Source organism: Planococcus citri, chromosome 2 (assembly GCF_950023065.1).
Source record: "Planococcus citri chromosome 2, ihPlaCitr1.1, whole genome shotgun sequence".
Classification (NCBI taxonomy): domain Eukaryota; kingdom Metazoa; phylum Arthropoda; class Insecta; order Hemiptera; family Pseudococcidae; genus Planococcus; species Planococcus citri.
Window position 1 is genome coordinate 14,295,973 of NC_088678.1, and position 21,740 is coordinate 14,317,712.

Sequence of the window (21,740 nt, forward strand, 5' to 3'; positions counted from 1 at the left end):
ATCTGGGCAAAGTTGAGAGAAGGACATTTAGGACCTATGTATAGTGAACAGGAAAAAGAGAGGGAGGGGGATTCGAAATGTCCAAAAATTGGAAAATTAGAATTCTTGATTCAATCTCAAAGAATCTGTTTTTGCTTGAATTTTTCGGCTCAAAAAGAATTAGGTAACTGTGAGTGTGACATGGGGAAAAATTTGAAAGCAATTCAAACAAAACTTTTCTCCAGCTCATTCCAAATTTCAGATACCTTAAATCAGAGCATTTTGATTCAATGGGCGAATTAAAGATTTTTGAATTACCCACTTCAAGTAGTTTCCAAAAGATTTCCCTTGTCCTCCTCACATTTTTTGACCAAATTACAGTTTTCGAAAAAACTAAAATATGTATTATACCTAGTACTTACCTGATGAGTGATGATGATGAAAATCGTGAAATTGAATATTCGTTTCGGGAATCGAATATGATATTAGGTGAGGAAGGAATTATTTTCTGCTAGGTGTTAACAGACGATTAGCCAATTTTATCATTTCAATTTTTTCTTTTTTTGGGGGGGGGGGAGGGGTACAAGATTTTATGAAAAAAAGAGAAAAATATCTATTTTTTAAAATATCACAAATCCGCTGGAATTGTCTACTCGTAGGTATTCCAGGCAAATAAATGAGAAATATTGATTTTTAGATTTTCAAAAATTCACCAAAAATTGAGCAAATTAATTTTGGGTATACGTAGCTGAAATTTTGGTTGTTTTAAGAAGCGCTCTCTCCAAAAACTAGCTCCTCAATTTCATAAATTTTTAGTACATTTTGATCAAAATTGCATTATTTAGCTCTATTTTGTTTGAATGATGTTTTTTCAATACTGTAGGATTCTTTGAAATTTATTTTAACAATTTTGTTCAATTTTTGCCAATGTTTGAAGATGTTTCAATTTGTCATTTTTTGTGTGATTTTGAATGCATAGTTTCTGAAAATTGATAGGTAGCAGTTTTGCCTTGTTCTTGTGAAATGTTTTCAACGTTCTATCAAGTTTTACGTCTATAAAATTTCGTTAAATTTCAACAGTTTATACAGTTTTTTCAATTCTTCAATTCTTCAATAAATTTTTCAATCAATTTTTACGTCATTTTACACAGTTTTTTTTTTTCAATTTTATTTCAATTTGTACGAAGTACTTCCACTTTTGCTAATTTTTAAACAACTTTTCAACATGTTTACAAAATATTGACAAAATGTTGTCAACTTTCAATTCAATTCTTTATTTGAGATACATGCGGCAGCATTGCTGCCAGCCTGCCATCATCAAAAATGTTTTAAAACTTGTTAGTTGATTTCTCATGGATAATGTTTCTGTCAAATTTTGGCTATTTTATCTACTTTTCAAATAATTTTTGAATTATTTCACATTGTTTTCAAAACATTTTTTCATTTTTATTTTCAATATAAGATAAATGCAGTAATTTTTGCTAATTAATTTTCGTGTAATTTCAAGAAATGTCAATAATTTTAAAAAATAAAAATAAAATTAGGTAAATTTCTTCGCCATTTTCCTTGATTTCTCGTGATAGTAAAAATTAATAAACGCATAATAATTAAACATAAATTAAATTTTGTTTTTTCGACTCTCCAACCAATTTTTAAATCAATGTCAGTCTTTCAGGAACTTTGAAAAAAAATCACCAATTTTTGAAAGTTTTACTTTTCAAGTCGACTTTAGCCAGGCCAAGAATCAAGGCTGACTGTGTAAGAACCAAATGAAAAAAAAAATGATAGTGAATAATTATAATAATTATACCCAAGTATTGAAAATGACTTTTTAATACTTTGTCAAAAGCTAAAATTCTTCAATTCTTTTAAAATTTCACTTCATTTTGTAAACATTGTCTCATTTTTGCCTCTATTGAAACATTTTGTCAATAAGCAATTATTGTTCAATATTTTACAAATTTCAACTCAAACATACCATCAATTTTTTTAATACAATTTTCAATGATTTTCTGATTTACTTCGATGAAATTTTATTAAGTTTTATCCTCTTTTTCCCCCAATTTTCAACAAAGTATCGCATCACTTCATCGTACAAATTTTGTAATTTCGTTCCAGATTTTACTTTAATTTACGATGAATCAAAGTCTCTCAATTTTTTCAAGTTTCCGTCCTGTCACATTCACACAATTTTTCAACTTTTTATAAAATTTCAATAGGTAGATAATTGATATTCATTCGATCAATTTTTTCATAATTTTTACAGTTTTTTCGGTAGTAATTTTATAGGATTTCCGTTAAATTTTAACAGTTTTTTGACCAATTGGCTAATTTTCGGACCATTGCACTTCGTTTAAAAGTGTAAAGAATAGTGCTTTTCTGACGATTTCAAAAAATATCATTAATATTTTGTGCAATTTTCCGATAATTTCAAGGTTTGCGCAAAATTTCTTCAGTTTTTTTTCCACATTTTCATTATTTTTTGTTCATTTCATATGGTTATGAAAGGATTTTGTAACTTTTTGAACAATTATTATTTTTGTATTATTTTACATCAAGTACATAATTTCGATGGAATTGTTCCTATTTTATTCGAATACCCGATGTTGTCTTTTTTGCTGATTTTCTGATACCTAATTTTTTTTTAAATTTCAATTATTACAAAACTTCGTCAATTTTTAATCAATTTTTTCACGTCCATTTACACTTGCACTATACTTCTGTTCAATTTTGACCGGTTTCTTGACTTTTCATTCTCATTTTTGAATCATGCATGCTCTTTTTTTGATAATATGTATTATTTCAGGTTTACAAAGAATACTCCCATTTTTTGCTTATATTTCATTTTTCATAATTTCAAGCCCCCCCCCCCCCGTTTGTACAAACTTTTGCATTATTCCATACATTCTTGATATTTTTCCAAATTTTGCCTCAATTAGAAATGAATTCTGTTGATTTTGCTAATTTTCTAAAAATTTACAAAATTATTGTCATCATTTTGCACAATTTTTCAATGCTTGCAAAATTTCAGTCTTTGATGCTTGATTAATTTTTTTCATCGTGTTCTTGCTGATTTCTTTTTATAAATTGTGATATTTTTTCGCCTTGAGATAGGAGGTTGGATTTCTTCTGATAGTAAACAATACTCGATTTATGTATTTCACTCGAAATTTGAATCTTTAGTCCCATTTTGAAAGCTGACCCTTCAATTAAAAAGTTCAATTTCGCTGAAATTTTGACCAATAGTGCGCATTTCTCGACTCTAATGTGATTTTCTTCCAAAAAACCTCATGTAGTCTCTTGAGGAGATTTTTTTTCCAGAAATAGGAAATTTTAAAAACCAAGCAGTATTTCACCTACCTAACTTCCCCTCTTCTTGGATTTTTAATATTTTTATTGGATTATTTCGAATATTTTTCTATTTTGATAAAAACGCAGAAATTTATTCTTTCACATAAAATTACATTTCCATTCATTCGACCAAATTTCACCAATTCCATGCTGAACAACTGCAGACGGACTCATTCCAGCACCACGTATTTTATTTCCGTCCGGTAACTCCACCTTCATGCTCCATAATTACATGTACAAGTTCAAGATCTCGTTCGATTAGAATTCGCGCAACCATCTATACGAGTATCGTGTATCGATATCGCAGATGGTAAAGATCATTGTTAACCGGTCGCGATTCGTTACACAACACGTAAAAAGCTAATCAAATAAGACATAGTTCATCTACATACATCTACGTATGTACAACATCGGCATACACTTGTGTATTGTTGTTAACAGAATTTCAACACTTGCGTACATAGCCAAAGCCATAAATGTAGCTCGCAGGCGACCATTATCACGAAACCAGTCCGTTCTATACTCGTACATACGATACATAAAAAATTGCCGATAAAAATGTAAATTTCAATACCGCTACGAGCCATAAATTCGCCAATATACGAGTAGAAAACTTCCTCTCGACGCTAACCTAACCATACTAAAAAAGGATAATTTGCCAACTTGAGTCGAGTTCAACTCGCGGCGCGAACAAGGTGAAGAGCTGATAACCCTTTTCCCTTTACGAGTATTTTGAAAAAATATTTCAAAAGTTCGCTTACCAGGTTTCAAAGTTTTGATAGCGACCGGCGTTGTATTGTTCCATAATCCTTCCCATACTTCACCGAATTGGCCGTGGCCGAGTTTACGAACGAATTTCAACGACGATCGATCAATTTCCCATTGATCTCTGGTACTGTGCGATAATCCTCCCGTTACTGGTTTCTCAATCTATAAATACGAGTAGAAAAGGCAGATTAGACGAATTACGAACTCCATCTCATCACTGTGATCGATGGTTCGGATGCAAATTCTGGATTAACACGAATTCCAATTACGAGTACGAGTATTTACCTGAACACAAGGCTTTCTTAGGTTAACGCAAAGGCCATCTGCATCTTTACTATAATGTTCGACTAATTCTTGTAAAGTTCTGAATGTGGTCCTTCTGGCGATGAAGAATCCGCCCTCGTCTAATTGTCTAATTCTATAGTGTTTTACTGTATCACCGTCTCGGACTGAAATCAAAACAAACATATCGAGTTATCGTTTCGTAAATTTCGTATGATATTTGTAAGCATAACATCTCGATTATAATGGGAATATCGCAATAATGAATTCGAAGAATCGCGAAAAATAATTAATCGGTTGTTTTGAGAAATCTAAAAAATTGATTCAACGATCATTAGACTCGTAATATTGAAAAACTGACTGTTTTCAAAATACGTATGTTCACAGCTGAAAATCCTAAAAATTGATCATTATAAAATTCACGTCTGCATCTATCATAGTAAGTCAATCAGGCACAGATTTAGTCAAACATTCGATGGGGATGAAAAGTTGGAAGTGAAATTATGACAATTTTTCATCTTAATTTTATTTCAACATCATCTCAAACATCGTTGAAAAATAAAAAAATTCAGACGAATATCACAAAAAGCAAAAGCGTTGAAAATACCACAATTTCGTAGAAATTGGAAAATTATTTTTAGTACGATATTTTCCTTTTTTGATAAATCGAGCGAAAAAGGGACTTTAGCGGTGACATATTCGTTTTTTCAATGCTGAAAAGAAGTTGGACGTTTGAATGGGTACAAACCTTCTAAAGACATATTCGAAGCACCTTTTGAATTACCTATTACAATGGTAAGTTTCAGTCTTCTGGGTCAATTTGTTTGGGCTCCAGTAACGACATCAAAATTACCCCCCCCCCCCCACCACAATAAAAAAAGACACGAAGAATCATTCTCACCATTCTGCAAGGGGTGGACAGGGGCTAAAGACTTCAAATCCTTCTAAACTATACTCTTCGAGTATTTTTATAAATCACTTGCAAAATTTCAGTCCCCTCGGTTCAATCAATAGAGGACTCCAGTGATTAAATAAAAATAAAACCCACAAAAAATTATAAGAAATCGCTTATTCGAAGCTAGGACTAGGAGGGGGGAGAAAAGAATGAACAAATAATCACATAAATTTCCAAAAAGATGTAACACAAACATACTAAAAAAAGCTGCAAAAATCCACTTTCTCCAAGCTGAGACCTCCTTATTATTTTATTACATATTAGTTATTATTTTTTTGTTTTTCAAAAAATGTAACTTTGGTAGCTGAAAAATTTTGAAAAAGTAGCGAAAAAATACCCAAAAACTGACCAAAAAAGTTACCAAAACGTGAGCAAAATATTCCAATGCAGAAAAAAACGTTTCAATTAAATTTTAATAACTGAAAATAAAAATGCAATTTTTAGCATTTCATGGTAAAAAACAAGAATTATTTAAACTTTTGGAAAAAAAGCAATAAGTAGGATTTTTTGGCAATTATTGAGAAAAGAAAATGATATTTTTTCGCAATTCTTGTCAAAAAAGTAAAACTACTCGTATTTCGCAACTTCTTGTAAAAAAGAGACGACTGATTTTTAAAAATTTTAGCAATTATTGACTTCGTTTCAATTTTTTTCACATTTTTCACCCCTTACTCTTCCTTTGGCCCCTCCTCCCCCTTCTAACTATTTCCCCTCGGAATTTGAATTACATGAATTTAGGTTCGGAGCTATAAAGGACATTCGAAAAGTTTATACAAAATGTAATCATGGAAAAAATTGTTTTTCTATACCCCCACCCTCAAAGTATAATAAAATTGTTGGATTTGATTTTCAAAAAAACCATGATTGTAATTCGAGCTCATCAACTGAAAATTAAACCGTATCGAGAACCCCCCGTCCCTTTTCAAAAAATCAAATCCATTGCAATAAAAAAATTGTTTTTTTTCATCAAACTGAAAAATCCTTGTTTAAAGGGGAAAAAACACTTCGGTCCCTCAAATCATGTTGGACCCCCTTTATCGAGTCCTAAAAGGCTGAAAAAATTAAGAATAGAATTTTACTTTAAAGTTTCATTTCCTCGTCAAACTTGCTCTAATAATCCTCGTCTTCTTAAGAAACCTCAATTGGATCCCATAAACAATATTGTTCTCCTAATTGAATGAGACCCTCTCCCTCCTCTCAAAAAATTTTGAAAATTGAAAAAAAAATTGAAATAATTTTGTCATTAAAGAAATAAGACAAGGCTCGTGCTCAATCCCCCCCCCCCCCCCTCCAAAAGTAGCCCAACTTTAGTAACTATAAAAGTTTGAAAAAAAATCAAAAAGTGTCCAAAAAGTAACAAAAAAATTCGCAACTTTATCGAGCCTTAAAAGTCTGAAAAAATAAACAACAGAATTTTTCTTTAAAGTTTCATTTCCTCGTCAAAGTTGCTCTAATAATCCTCGTCTTCTTAAGAAACCTCAATTGATCCCATAAACAATATTGTTCTCCTAATTGAATGAGACCCTCCCCCTCCTCCCAAACAATTTTAAAAATTAAAAAAAAAACACATTAAAAAAATAAGACAGGGCTTCGTGTTCAATTCCCTCCCCCCCCCCCAAAAAAAAGTAGCCCAACTTTGGTAACTATAAAAGTTAGAAAAAAAAATCAAAAAGTGTCCAAAAAGTAACAAAAAAATTCGTAACATTATAGAAATAACTAATGAACCAAGATTTTTTGACATTTTCGACATGGAAGTTGGAATTTTTGACAACTTCAGGCAAAAAAAAAAACAAGATTTTCACAATTAATTTTAACTGAAAGCACAATTCTTTTTAGCAATTTTTGTCAAAAAAGCGTGACTATTGACAACTTTTGGAATTTTCTGCAAAAAACAACGATAATTTTTAGCTATTTTCAACATAAAGCTTTTTGGCAATTTCATGGAATGTCCAGGTGAAAAAATCAAGATCTTTTAACGATTTGAAAAAAATTAGAATTTTTGTCAATTTTTGCGAAAATGCAAAACTTTTTGCAAATAACTGATCAAAAAGTGGTAAGCTGGTATTTTTATGCAACTTGTCGAAAAACTGAGACTTCTTGGAGGGGGGGGGGAGCTAATTAACAAAAAAACGAGACTTAGACAATTTTAGCAAAAAAAAAAAACAAGACTTTTGGAAATTTTTTGGAATAAAAAGTGAAACATATAAATTAGAATTTTTTGCAAAGAAGCGACAGTTCTTTGCAATTTTTGGCAAGAAACAACGCTTTTTGAAAATTTTGACAAAAGCCAAGAATATTTTCAATTTTTGTAAGAAAACGAGACTTTTCTGCCAAATTGTAAGTACTTAGTCAGAAAAATAGAAGAACAAAGATAGGAAAAATTGAATTTTTGATTTTTTTAAAAAGTACCTTTAGAACTTAATTCAACTCAGTAAGAAAACAGGGAAGTTTTTTGTAGCAAAACAAAAAGTAGGTATAATTCAGAGCAATTTTGACACAGAAATGAACCTTTTTTTAAAAATTTTTATTCAATTTTTTCAGTTTATTTCAACTTTTATGGGGCTTCATGCAAGGAATCTACTGTAACTCGAGGGATCAGAATTTTTTTTTGTTGAAAATTTTCGAAAAACTTTCACCGAATTTTTCTTTATTTTTTTCATTTCTTCAAGATAGTTGGCTCTGTACTAGAGATGTGCACTTTTCAGAAAAGTAATTTTGGTGAAATGAAAAGTGAAAAGTTCATTGAAAAGTGTGAAAAGGTGTGAAAAGTAAATCGTGCGAGTCTCAAATTAAAAGCTCTCTGTAAAAGCTTCAAATTGATGCATTTTTTACCTATCTAAAACTCACAAAAATGTTTTGAAAAAAATGTTGTGAAAAATATCAAAATGCGATATATGGGTGTTGAATTGCGAAGGTGGAGAAGTGGAGAGAGTGAAACTAGATATTTGACTTCATCAATGAGGTCAGTGTTCTTTGATGAGTAAATTGATTGGTCACTTGCTTTTTTTTAGTGAAAAGTGAAATGAAAACTAGGAACTTTTCTTTTCAACTTTTCATTGAAAGAAAAGTACATACTTTTCACTTTTCAGACTGCACGTCTCTACTCTGTACTGAACTGGGGCGAGCTCTTCCTTACAAACAGCACTAAAATTTTGCAGCAAAAATTGAGAATTTTCGATACAAAAATATGTTTTTTTATTTGTATAACATTTTTTAAATATTTTTCAACTCGGAGAGCCTCTTGCACCACTTTTTTGAACCTAGAAGAAAATAAAAATAGGGTAGAGAATTTTTTTCCTCACAAATCTGACAACATAGAACCATGAAACAAATTCTGTACATCCTTCTCTTTCCTCTCCCCCTCTCTTCCCCTCACAAAAAACCCTAATAAACTACCTGTGCATTTTTGCAAAAATTATATATCAAGATTCTATATTCTCAATTTTCAAATAACATTGAAAAATTCACAAAACCCATTCATCGTGAACACATCTACATATTATAAGTCCCTTAAAAAACCCACCCAACTCGATCGTCGTCGTCGTGTCAATGCACCAACTGAATCGATTACGCAACACGAACACGAATACGTACGAGTATTTTCTCTTTACAAAAAAATATCATCGCATCCGAACAATCGACAATTCATCGTTCGTAATAATCAAGCCGAGCTTAATTTTTATTCCTCGTATTGCGGAATCGAGGCGTCGTCATCGTCGCGCAAAAGTCATCAGCATCAACCAGTTCTGCATTATTAACGGTTTTTTTCGAACCAGTTGAAGTTGATGCGTTTGCAGCAGCTTCTCGATCGGCGCGATCGCCACTCAGGATGCTACAACATCGCGGACTTGCAGGTTTTACTCGATTTTATACGCACAAAATACACCAGAAGATTCGTATCCATTTCGAATGAAATGAAAATCGTATCATTGTCCATAATTTCTGAACGTATCTTACCTGAAAGTGAATAATCATTATGTCGACTTTCCGAGTCTCTGATAAGGAATGCTCCGTGATCGTTTTCTGGCAGCAAGAGTTTCTTTTCGGCTTCGATACGTTTTATTTTACCGAAATACCATCTGTAATGCAGAAAAAAAACAATATACCGGTAATATTAGCACTTAGATAATTTCAAGGTCCAATGCTGCATTTATAAGTTATAACTAGTACATACATACATTCGACAATCGCATAATCAATTACCATTAAATACAAGGTATCTCTCTCTCTCTCTGTGCGAGTATCAGAGCTCCACCAATAGTATACCCACCGTGCCCAAGTTCGATTACATAATCATTCTCTTGACATAACAACATAGTGCATTATACACCTCTACCTACAAATACAGTCTTCTCAGTTCTCATGCACAATATGGCAACAAAGCATCCGATCATTTCCAGGTTATATTCAAAAAAACTTCCTCACACACATCACACAATGAATAAATGGGGGTCAAAGAGGAGGTAAAATACCCTTTTTCAAATTCATCTCTCTAATCAACTTTAATTAATAGTCGCCGCGTTTTATAAACGAACAAAACGAAACAGACCGCTCTGCTCTTCAGCATTCGGCAGCATTCCTGTACACCTAACGTAGTTCCTTAGGCTATTTCATGGAAGAACTTATACGACTACCAGTGCACAGGTTTTCGGTCCACCATTCTTCATTCCCTGCCTTCAGCTACCATGCAGATGCATTTTTTAATTCTCTTTCAAATCTCGTACGAGTACGTAAACGTATATGGGGGATCCTTCTTTATCATATTGTTAAATGTGTAATATGTTCTCCAACTCTTCATCTTTCTCTGTCTCCCTGTATAGTGTGTGTGGGCTTTCGAAGAGATTCCATTACGTAGATAACATCAACAACAACAGCTGAGCGTTAGAGCGATTGTCGCCTTATCATATCGCGCCCCAGTTATTACACACAATAAACATAGAGAGCATGCTCATTTACATGTGAAATTATTATTGTAAACAGCGTATAGTCAGAGTCACCAGTAGAGCACGATGCTATGGGAACAGAACGATATGAGAAGCACGCGCAATGTGTGACTGTAACTTTACACAGATTCGCTTCTAAATGCATAAAACTTCGTACATAGCATTTTTTTTCTTCTAGAGTACCTCTACGTCTACCTACAGTCTTACACCTAGACCTGCCTACGTAATGAATGCCTCATTCTACAAATACAAATACATCATACATATTACGAGCATAATTCCATATTATAAATGTATCGTATATATGTAGTAGGTGCAGAAAGTGTACGCTTTATCGCGTTTCATAACCGCGATAACGAGCACCTCGCGATCATAATACGTGAACATTGCGTATTAGCGCAAAATAATCTATCGTGGTGTGGTACATTCGTATACATATTATAATGTATCTCTCTATCTGACTAAATACAACGTATTTGTATTTATAAATAATGCGAAGAGATAATATGCAAATGAACTACATTCACGGCGATTGTATTATTCGATAAGTATAGTGATAATCGAATCGACTGAGATGAAATTCAACTGGGTGTCGAGATTCTAATCTAGTATAGATATGCGAAATCTGTGTGTGGGGTAAACTTGACTCTTGAATATTGCGAATCTCGAAACGAGGTGACAAAAATCCCCTCATCCCTCCTATTCCTCAATTTATTGGCCTTAATATCTGTCATTGTTAAAAATGTTGGACCAAATGGGAGAAAAAAAATTTGACAAAAAAATTTTCTAGAAAATTATTATCTAGATGGCTGCCTTTGAATCAAATGGTGGTAAAATACTACCTAAATATTGTATTTCTAGGCAAAGTTAAATAAGCTCATGTATAAGATGTATTTGTTTATCGATGATGCGCCAAGTACTGAGATAGTTGTTTTCAGCAATATTGATGTTCTTTATGAGATCTTTTGCGTCACCTTCAAGGCAATTCGGACCAGTCTCTCACATAGAGGGTGCTAGTGTGCCCATTGTTCCAGCTTCTTCAGACAGTTCAGACGAGGGTTTTTCTTATCAATGGTATTTTACCAAAATGTTGGATTTACAAGTTAGAAATGAAAATATGATTCGGTCATGATTAATATGCAATAATAATCGTAAAAATAATGTACATACATCGAATTAATTTTTCAGTTTTAACCATTGAAATTAATGCTTTCGTGAACGCTGATAAGAAAAGCCCCCTCTGAAAAATGTAGGTAAACATTTGCCAGCTCACTAGCGCCCTCTATGCAAGTGCCTGGTCCGAATTGTGCAGAGAAATATTCTTCTCAAGAGTGGTCATATTTTAATTTTTATGGACGATACTTGAGTGCCCAGTCTGAATTGTGCAGAGAAATTTTCTTCTCAAGATTGGTCATATTTTCATTATTATAGACCATTGTTGTGAAGATGTTTCGGAAGTTATAATCCATGTGCCTTGTACACTGTTGAACTTCGGCAGATCGGATTGTGGAAGTCTAATTGATGAAGTCCGTTGATTTTGATTCTTTTATAGAGAAGTGTGACGGGCAATAAGTCGATTACAAAGATATTTGTATATTTTCAGAAATTCATTTCATTCTTCCAGGTCAACGTTGTTATCCAATTCTCAGTCGATTGATTTTGCTTAGTACTTCTCTTTTAAATTCTGCAATTCTTTCAATTCTCTGTTGATAATTTCAGGTAGTTCAGAAAGGGGCTCATTGTTGGTTTTTATCTTTTTTTAAGCCATCAAACATTATTTTACAGTGGCGCCCATTGTCATCTGAACTACTCCTTGTCAAACTGGTGTTGGTATCATCGTCGCTATTGTCGCTGATTTCATTTGCTTGGAGATGATCTCCAGTTTCAGATGGTGGCTGTAAAGACATCAGGCCTGAAGGACCAATTTGTTAGATAACAAGGAATAAAAATGAAGGGTGGTTTTCCAAAAGTGGATAAGTCAATTTTTTTGAAAATTGAGTTTTTCACGCCATTGTGTTCTATAGGTTGTATCTCACCAATTTAATGCCTAACCTACCCAAAATACCTATTTATTTACGCGCAATCCAGCTTTTCCGTAAGTTGCAGATTGCAATTGTTTTTTCCAAAACGTGATAAGTTACGATTTATCCAGTGAACATTTGAATTTGGAGTTAATATAGGTTAAATTTTTTGTACCTACTGTAATCTGTAATACTTCGTGTTCGTTGAAGTAGAGCTGTGAAAATTGTTTTTTTTTTTTTTAATACTTAGATAGTACTGTAATATAGGTAAGGTACTTTTTGTTTTTATTTGATTACCAAAGTGGATAATTTTTGTTAAAAATACAGGTTAAATTTTTTGTAATCAATTTTTTTTTGTCTTCTACTTTTGTACTGCGATTTACAGTTGACTTACATCAATTTGCACCACTGGTTTTATCATACAAATGAAAAACTGAAAAATCATTTTTCCAAAAGGCGATAAGTCAGTTTTACTTTTTCTACCGCAGAAGCGCTGCGAACTCTAGTTACACTGAGAAACCAACATGTATGAGTTGCTAATGCAACATGCAGGACAGGTTGCATACTTCAAGTGCACCATGGCTTCAAATGGGCACTAAAAACGTCATTTATCTTGAAATCATGATTTTTGACTTTTCGCTTTTTGGAAAACCGCCCTTCAAATATAACTTTTATAAGTGGACTGTATTGATTTTGAAAACATTATGATGAGATTTTACAAATACATCTTATAAATGGAAATTAAATTCAATTTTTTGAAAATGAAATAGCTAAAAATCCCTAAAACTGTAATTTCAACCGCCAAATTTTTTTTGATTTTTTGGCGAATTCTTGAAAATTAAAAATGACAATTTGAGAAATTCTTTTTTAATACCTGGGTAAATGTGCTTACTTTTTCAGTAAAAACTATGAAAATGAATTTCGAAGCCAATATCACCTCCCCTAAATCAAATTCCACCATTTCCAGCCTTTCTATGGAGCCTCCACTCTGATAAATTTCCAGGCAAACACCTCTAGTATTAATTTTTTATGGGCAGAAATTTTTGATTAAGTATGGTCAATGAAACGCATTAGAGCTGTCCACCTGAAAATCGTTATAATTTTGGATAAACTTGCTAAACAGATCAAAAAATGGATGTTCAACTTCGAAGCTTAATTTTTTGCAGCCTTAATAATTTCCTTTGCATTCTGAAGAAATTCAAAAATCCTGGAGAAATCGAAAATCATATTACAGGCTCCAGTATGCCCTAGAGGAGTCAAAATGAGCTTCAAATCTGATTTTCGCCATTTTTTTTTTTTTTTTTTTTTTTTTTTAAGAAATGGATTCATTTTTAACCTGGGGAAAAATTCCAAAAAATCACCATCCAAATTGGAATTTTCAAAAATCCACCAAAGGTCAAAAAATCAATTTAGAGGGGGGAGGGGCAGCTGAAATTTTAGTTACAATAGTTTCAGACCACGCTTTTTTCAAAATTTGGATTCTCGTTTAAATTGGAGGTGGATACTTCGAATGGTTCATTTGCCAAAAAATATCAAATACAAAAGTTTCTAATTTCCTTCACTTTTTTCTCTTTTTGAGGGTTGCGAAAAAAATCGTACGTTCCATAATATTTTAAAATTATTGAATTCCTCAAAAGTATTTTCTTCTCAATGTTTCAGAAAAAAGGAAAAATATCATCACATGCTTTCTCCTCCCATGAAAATTTTGTCAATAATGATTTCATTATATTTTTTTGAGCCAAATAATATGAAAAAACAAAAAAGAAATGTTTTCTTAATCCCCTTTCCGAACAAGAAAAAAAGGTAGGAGCAGAAATAGAAAATCATCGTCGATGATATTTCAGGATTAAAAGACCATCAAGACCATTTTAGGAGAGATTTTTTTCAAAAATTCTTCTTTTTAAAATTTTCAGAATTTTAATTTGGATACTTTGAGACTTACAAGATCAATGAGGGAAAATTTTGGGAGACGAATCCCTCCTCTCCCCCCTCCCTTAAAATACCACCATCCCCCTCATAAAGAAAAGTTCGGAAAATCAAAACAAAAATTCAGTCCTGCCAGTTTCGATGAACAAAATTGAGGGGTTCCATGAAAAAAGGCCGGTCTTGTCTTTTTTTTTTAAATTTTTACATTTTTGAAAAAAGCCTAGGTATTTAAAAAAAATTTGTTATCAATTTCACCATATTTACTCAGTGATACTAAAGTGTTCTTCCATGAAAAAAAACGAATTGGAAAACAATTTGCTTGTAGAAAAAAATTTTAAGTCTATTTGAACATGTAAAAATCAGTTTTAAAAAATGACTAGGGCCCCTTTTCCATTTAACCCCTCAATTCTCAAATTTAGATCAATTTCGAGCTAAATTGATGACTCTTTTCAACCATACGACTTGAGAGGTGGTGAATGTGAAATTGAAAATTTCGAAAAAATAGCAATTGAATTCAACTTGGATACTTTTCATTCAAAAACGATTCGTTTTCTTTTACTTTTTTAGCACAAGTAGGGAAGGAGGGGCGGAAAGTATAAAAATATCATTATGTTTTGTTCGGTTGGTTTTTTCAAATTCCGAAAAGAACAAAAAAATGGTTACAAAATAGCTTTAAAAAATTCTGATGAAAATGCACACGAGCTCCATCAAGTCAATATTTACCTCTCCCCCCCCCCCAATCATAGCTTAGTTTCAAAGTATCCAAAAAATAACAACGAATTAAATGTTCATGGTGTTACCTAAATAAATGTTTGATATTTTCTCATTTTTACCTTTGTTTTGAGGAGGGAGAGAAGGAGGAGGAGGAGGAGGAATGTATATCTATCAAAATGATATTTCGTACAGTTTTTTGCTCCAATTGACTGATTTTTAGAATTTCTCAGGCATGAAAAATGAGAAAAAATTGAAATTATATTTTGTATGCAGTCCCTGACAAACAGCGAACAAAAAAGGAAAATTCGTTGACACTTTCATTTAAAAAATATTTTTTTGAAGAATTTTTAATTTCTGAGAAGTCTATTTGAGATGATATCGAACATTTTACTTTTTTGTAGTGATAGAATATTGACCAAAATCCAGTCACTTTTTAGTACCTAAAAATAAAAACTGCACATTAACACAAATTTCAATTTTTTTTTGACGTGTTTCGATAATTTTTCAACATTTTGTAAACCTTGAGAATCTCACTGCCTTTTTGATTAAATTTCTTTCATCACTTCGAAAAAGATCAAATCAATTTTTAAACAGGTTAATCCATGTCTAATTAATTTCCTTCATTTCTCTTCGTTACATAATTTCACTATCACTTTGCATCTGAGCACCATTTCAAAAAAACGATTCCGCATCATCGATTTTTAAAACTTAATTTTCATTCGAGGAACAGGAAAACGGTGGGTGGTGTTAATTTGGGTCACATTTTCAATTTTCCTCCAAACCCATTCACCTCATTTTCGCATTTTAATCTCGCCCACTTCCACATCAACTCTTTTTTCCCACCCCGAGCCATTTTTTTTCTTTGTCATTCCCACTCATTTTTTCCACCACACTTTCAAAAAATAAAAAATACCTCTCGACAATGGAACAAAAAAAAAAACACACATAAAAACAGCGTACAAAAGAGAGACCTGAACAGCTTGAATACGAATCCTTTTCTATTCGAATACAAAATTCCATCACATAATCCCAGCTAACTTTAGTGTATAAGTACCTACATTACACGTAACATGAAAATATGTAAACAGGAAAAAAAACCACGAGTTTTATTCCAGCAGACCACAAAGGAAAGTATATACCCATTCAACGTTTCGAATTGTGTCAACATGTAAAATAAACACGACTATAGTACATACATATGTACATTGATATAACTTACACATCGGCTTATTTCAAAACCGAGTTAAAACCAACACTTTCGTTAAAACGAGCCAGTTATTTTTACTCGAATACCCAAACAAGCGTATAAGCAAATGAAGGGAAAAAATACGAAAGAAACACTGTGATCCCTTACGTTACACTCGGTTTTATTTCAGACTCGAAAATATAAACAAAACAATAAAACAACCCGTGTATTTTTTTTCTTTATAGGACCAGCGCAACACACCAAACATTCCATCCAGCGAGCATAAGGAGACTCTCGTAATGAATTACCCAAAATAAAAAACCCAACAAACAATGTCACGACTCCCTCTGAAGTTATGACCCACTGATTAAGAAACTCTCCGCATTGGTAAGTGTAGGTACCTCTTTAACTATGTCTTTAAAAACATCGTGAGCATGGGTACCTGTGCCTAAGCCTATAAAACTATACGACACTGTCTCCACGATACCCTGTCGAGGTGATATCTAAATCACCAGTCACCAGTCACCACGGCGCTCTTTGGATCGATTACGAGACGAAGGAAGATTGTTGACGTGTAATAATAACCGAACGATTACGACGAACTGACGAAGGTTCTCTCTTTCTCTCTCTATGGGAAAATTATCAACAGTCTGGACGAAAGCAGCAAAAAAAAAAGTCATATTCGCCATACACGAGCAATATTATAAGACATGACCAACGAAGCCAACGAGGTGATACATCTCGATGGATGCTACTTTTTCTAAGTACCTTTTCAGCACTATACGAGTACATAAGCTCAACACAGTCTCTCTTTCTCTTTCCTTAATTCTTTTTCCGATTCGACATACAATGAAACCATCCATCCCATCCTATCCTACCCAATCCAATCCAACGATATTATGTACGTATACGTATACGTACGTACGCAGCGTACATACACTTACACGAGGGCAATGACACGGTTAACATATCGACATTCGTACTCCCCTCGTGTATCTTCCAATCGACCACACTAGTGTTAGTATATACTCGTATTCCATCGATTCATTAATTCTAGTCAGCCGACGATGAGAGAATAACTTTTACTCGACGATGGTCTCGTAACTGAACGTTATGATTTTTTTTTTGTATCTGGCTTTTGGCTGCGCTTACACCGACATCGACATGACAAGCAGCCGATCACCGATCACTGATCGGCGATCTTCCTTGTACCTCTCTCACCCCCCCTCCACCAGTGGCTTGATGAATCAATGGTCGACGAGCCAGATTTACGTCAACGAGAAACACCTTGTGCCAGGTGAAGCGAATGGACATTGGACACTGGACAGTGGATAGCAGACAATGTTCGCGATTATTCGACGTAATGTAAAATGTACAGATCGATTGAGCTGTAAGGCTAATAGGCGAGTAGAATTCGGTATCGGTCGATTTAATATCGATCTATTGGCCTGTTTGTGAGATAAGCTTTCAAGAAATTTCATGAACTGAAGCAATACGAGTGAAATTCGAAGAAACCCGATAAACTTTATCAGGATCAGAATAGAGGGTAATGACTTCATCTCCTCACCGAGAAAAAAATGATGCAAGCCCTCAGAGGTCATAAATTCTCACAAAACGTTTTCAAAAACATTAATTTTTAATGAAAATAATATATCTGAAAATTAAATATTTTTAATGAGAGGACAAATATGCGTAGATTTACGTAGGAGGGGCCTTCAGTTACCAATTACCATTCGTCAAATCTGATCAAACTGAAAATTTGGCACATGGATAGACATGCCACTCACACTTCAGAACCAAATTTTGAGATAACACAGTTGATTTCTCAATTTAAGGCGAATTTTTGACGGAGGAGGGGAAGGGAGGTTCAACGTTTTACATGTCAATTTTTCGTGTTTTCGATGTCTGGACTTTTTGAGATTTTTTCGGAAGGAGGGGGGGGGGTGTTAAAATGCCTTTATCGTCTCAATTTTTTATCGGCGAAGCATTCTGCAAACATTTCACAACTTTTTTTGGGAAGGAGGAGGAGAGGGGTGAAACAATTTTCACCTAATTTTTTCACTTTTCCAGTGTTGTGGATTTACCAATATTTTTCATTGGGAGGGGGGAGGAGGAGATGACAATATTTTTACAAACTCAATTTTTTATATTATTTGGAGCGTTTTTAATAAAATTATTCATCATAGGTACTTTTTCAACGTATTTGTAGGTAATTGTTCTAAAACAAAACAAAAAAAATGCAAACTAATTCAATGAAAATTACTTTAAAAAACAAAGCAAAGATTTCCAGAAAATGTTTGCATTTTTCTAAAAAAAAAAAATTAGCAGTCAGTTGGGAAGAACGCCAATTTTTTTCAAAATTCCACAAAACAGGGAAATGAATAGAAAATTTAAAGTCTGGTCGGAAAATAGCAGGACATTTTGATAAATCTGATAAAAAAGCAGGACAGCTGCAAAATAAGCAAGACTATTAGACATCCTGAAGCAATCAACTTAAGTTCCTGTAAATTTAACCCATGTACAAGACCTGCAAATGAACAGAGGACATGGGAAAATAGAGCGAAAACCAGTCTTTCGACAAATATTTTTTTTAATGTTCAATTTTTTCATTTTTTTTCATTTTTTTTTTCATTTTTAGAAAATCTTAAAAAATAAGAGAAAATCCAAAATTCTGAAAGAAAAATAAATACTTTTGGAAATAGTGATCTAAAAAAAAAATCACTATATTTGGTAAAAAATCAAAGCTTTTTGCCAACTATGGCAAAAAAGGCAGACTTATAGCAGAAAACATTTTCAAAATATGTTTCAATCCAAAACCCCCCCTGTCAATTCTGTGAAAATGAACCTACATCCATCCAACATTAAATTTACTATTCACCTGTCCTAAATTACAGCAAAAAAGACTATCTCTCCAAATAGACCCAAATTCAATGACCATCCCAGACAACCATTCTGAAATTCAAAAATTTATAACCCTACTAAAAGACACCAACCTAATAAAGCAAATCTAAATCCTTCTCTCCTCGGGTGTAATAATCCTGCAATTATAAACACCCCAAAAAAAATCAGGGGAGAGGAGTAGGATCAAAATTTATGAAATCCGAAATTTTATCACTATTTTCAAAAAAAAACACACTCGATAAGAATATTTGAAATTTTGAAAAAAAAGTAAGGATAAATAAAAAAGTTTGACGTTTGATTCAAAAAATAAACAAAAAAGGGACTTTTTTGAAATTTTGGTAAAAATGTAAAACTTTTTTGAATATTTCAACCAAAAAGTACGCCTTTTTAACAACATTGGCAAAAAGTAATCAATCTTGACAGGAAGTTTCTTCTAAACGCTTCAACTGATAGGTAAGGGGGGTGGGGGAGTCAAAATGCATTTAAGTCAAAAATTTTCGATTTTTATAAAGAAAAAGAACTAAAAAAAATGAAGGGAAAAGTCAAAATTTTGAAACAAAAACCGCTGAAAATTTTCAAAATTTGATTTAAAAAATAGAAAAGAGCAGAATTTTTTACAATTTTAGCTAAAACAGGAAAAAATTGAGACATTATGAGCCAAGTAAATAGGTAAAATAGGTAGGTATAATATGGCGATTAATCAAAAATCTAAAGTGACGAGTCAACCCATTCACCCGATTAACTGCAACAAATTTCGAACCAATTTAGAGCCTTCAACAAAAGTTCAATTTTTTCAATCAAAATCACTCTAGAAGTCGTTACATAAATTGAACAATCAACTTCGGTGGCCCAAAATTTGGTCAATTTGAAAACAAAGCAAAGTATCCAAATTTCCAGTCAATTTTCAAACTCTACTCTATCCAGCAATTTTGAAGAAAAATTGAAGTCATGAAGTCTCATCAGATACGAATTTTAATTTTTTTTTCAAAAAGTTCAACAAAACTTCAATACCTACAAAAAAACAGCACTTTTGAGAGAATATTTTTTAAACACTCACTGCGTTCACAATTTTTTTCTGAGAGTAAAGGAAGGGTAGTCGATATTCTACGCATCAATTCTTTTTTAAAAAATTTCATTGGATACTTCGGGATTTTTTTGGTGGGGGGAGGGGGAAGTACAATTGTGTCAAAAAATATCTTAATCATTTTAATTTTTCGTTTTTCAACATTTCAATCATACACTTCTCCAACGTCTTGATTTTCAAAAATATATTGCAAATTAATTTTCTGTAAATTACTTTTGAAAAAAGGAGAAGAATGACGATGCTTCTGTCGAAGCAAAGGCGTAAAAAGAGTAAATTTTTGTCATTTTCCATTTACTAAAAAAAGAAAGTTTTAAAAAGTTGTCAAGTTGATGGCTTCACAATTGAATTTTTTCAAAATTGTACATACAAAGGAGTGAATAAAGAAATTGGAATATCAAAAGTCTATAGTACGTATTGAAAAAAAAAGGACTTTTGGAATTTCTGTTTTTTCATGATCCCATCTCACTGAGAGTGATTAGAAGTGAAAAACTATTTTTTGAGATCAATAGACTAAAAAAGTACTCATTCATGGGAAATGCAACAGAGATAAAAATGTTTTTCGAACAATTGGTTTAAAAACCAGCTGAGGGAGATATTTTTACACACTTTTTAAAAATATTGTGTGAAAATGAAAAATAACCTAATTAAGACAATTTTCAATAAAAAGTAATTCACCACGAGTAAAAACATTTTTCTGTCTGGGTCAGCAATTTTTTCATCAAAGTGCCTCATCTTCAACTCCAGCCTCTTTTTTTTTTTTTTTTTTTTCAACCTTAGAAAATTCTTTTGAAGGCTCCAATATTTTCCGCAAGAACCTACCTACATTCTAAAAATCGAATAAGTATTCATTTTTTTGTACCATCGCTAGTAGGTAATTTTTGCAAGCAATTTGATAATCAGTAATGTACGAGCTACAATTATTGAGTCACGAAACACAAACCTACACTAATCCTAAAACATCGACAACACCATCAGCTTCCTCGATCGACCTTACAACTTTACCCATTTTAGCCATCACATCCACTCTATCCTCTAAAACAATACGGCCTTTCATTCAACTACTAAAGAATCTCCAAAAACCATACAAATCAAACTAACGATATATGCATATTAACGCGAAGACCCGCATCAACAATCACAGTCGATAATAATTATCGCATACAGCTACCGGAATTCCAAAGTCTCCTCAGGCTTCATCAAGGGAAATGCACAAATGACTAATGTAGTAGGTAATCGTCAAAGTGAATCCTTATACACGTATTTCAAAGACAAAACCTCCCCCTCCCCATACAACAAACAATGCGAAAAAGGAACCTATGTATATTTTTGGTACCAGTGCGATAACCATGACCTCGGTTAACACAATGAAGCCTATATTACCCTATCGGCGACGACGACGACGTGTTCAAACAGACATCTCGTACAGCACGACGATGACGACGAGGTCCTCAAGGGTCAATCAAATCAAGAAGACGGTCGCGCACACGAATGGATTTTCTGAGCAATGGATCGCTGGTTTTGAGCTCTTCGCAGTTTACAAGGTTGTCTACACAGCAATACGTACTCGTATACGTATAGCGACAACAACTCAATGCACCGTTATTATACGAATGAGCCTTTCGAGCAGGTG

General features: G+C 32.9%; 1 protein-coding gene across 2 annotated transcripts in view; it reads right to left on the reverse strand.

Annotated features, from left to right (window-relative positions):
• The window catches only part of Src42A (Tyrosine-protein kinase Src42A), a 100,694-nt gene that overhangs the window by 15,642 nt on the left and 63,312 nt on the right, over positions 1-21,740 (reverse strand). For both annotated transcript variants that reach the window (XM_065348740.1, XM_065348739.1), the window contains exons 2-4: positions 9,293-9,414; positions 4,384-4,547; positions 4,092-4,260 (exon numbers count right to left, since the gene is read on the reverse strand). In XM_065348740.1, the coding sequence (XP_065204812.1) occupies positions 4,092-4,260; positions 4,384-4,547; positions 9,293-9,414 (455 nt within the window). The remainder of the gene's footprint in view (positions 1-4,091; positions 4,261-4,383; positions 4,548-9,292; positions 9,415-21,740) is intronic.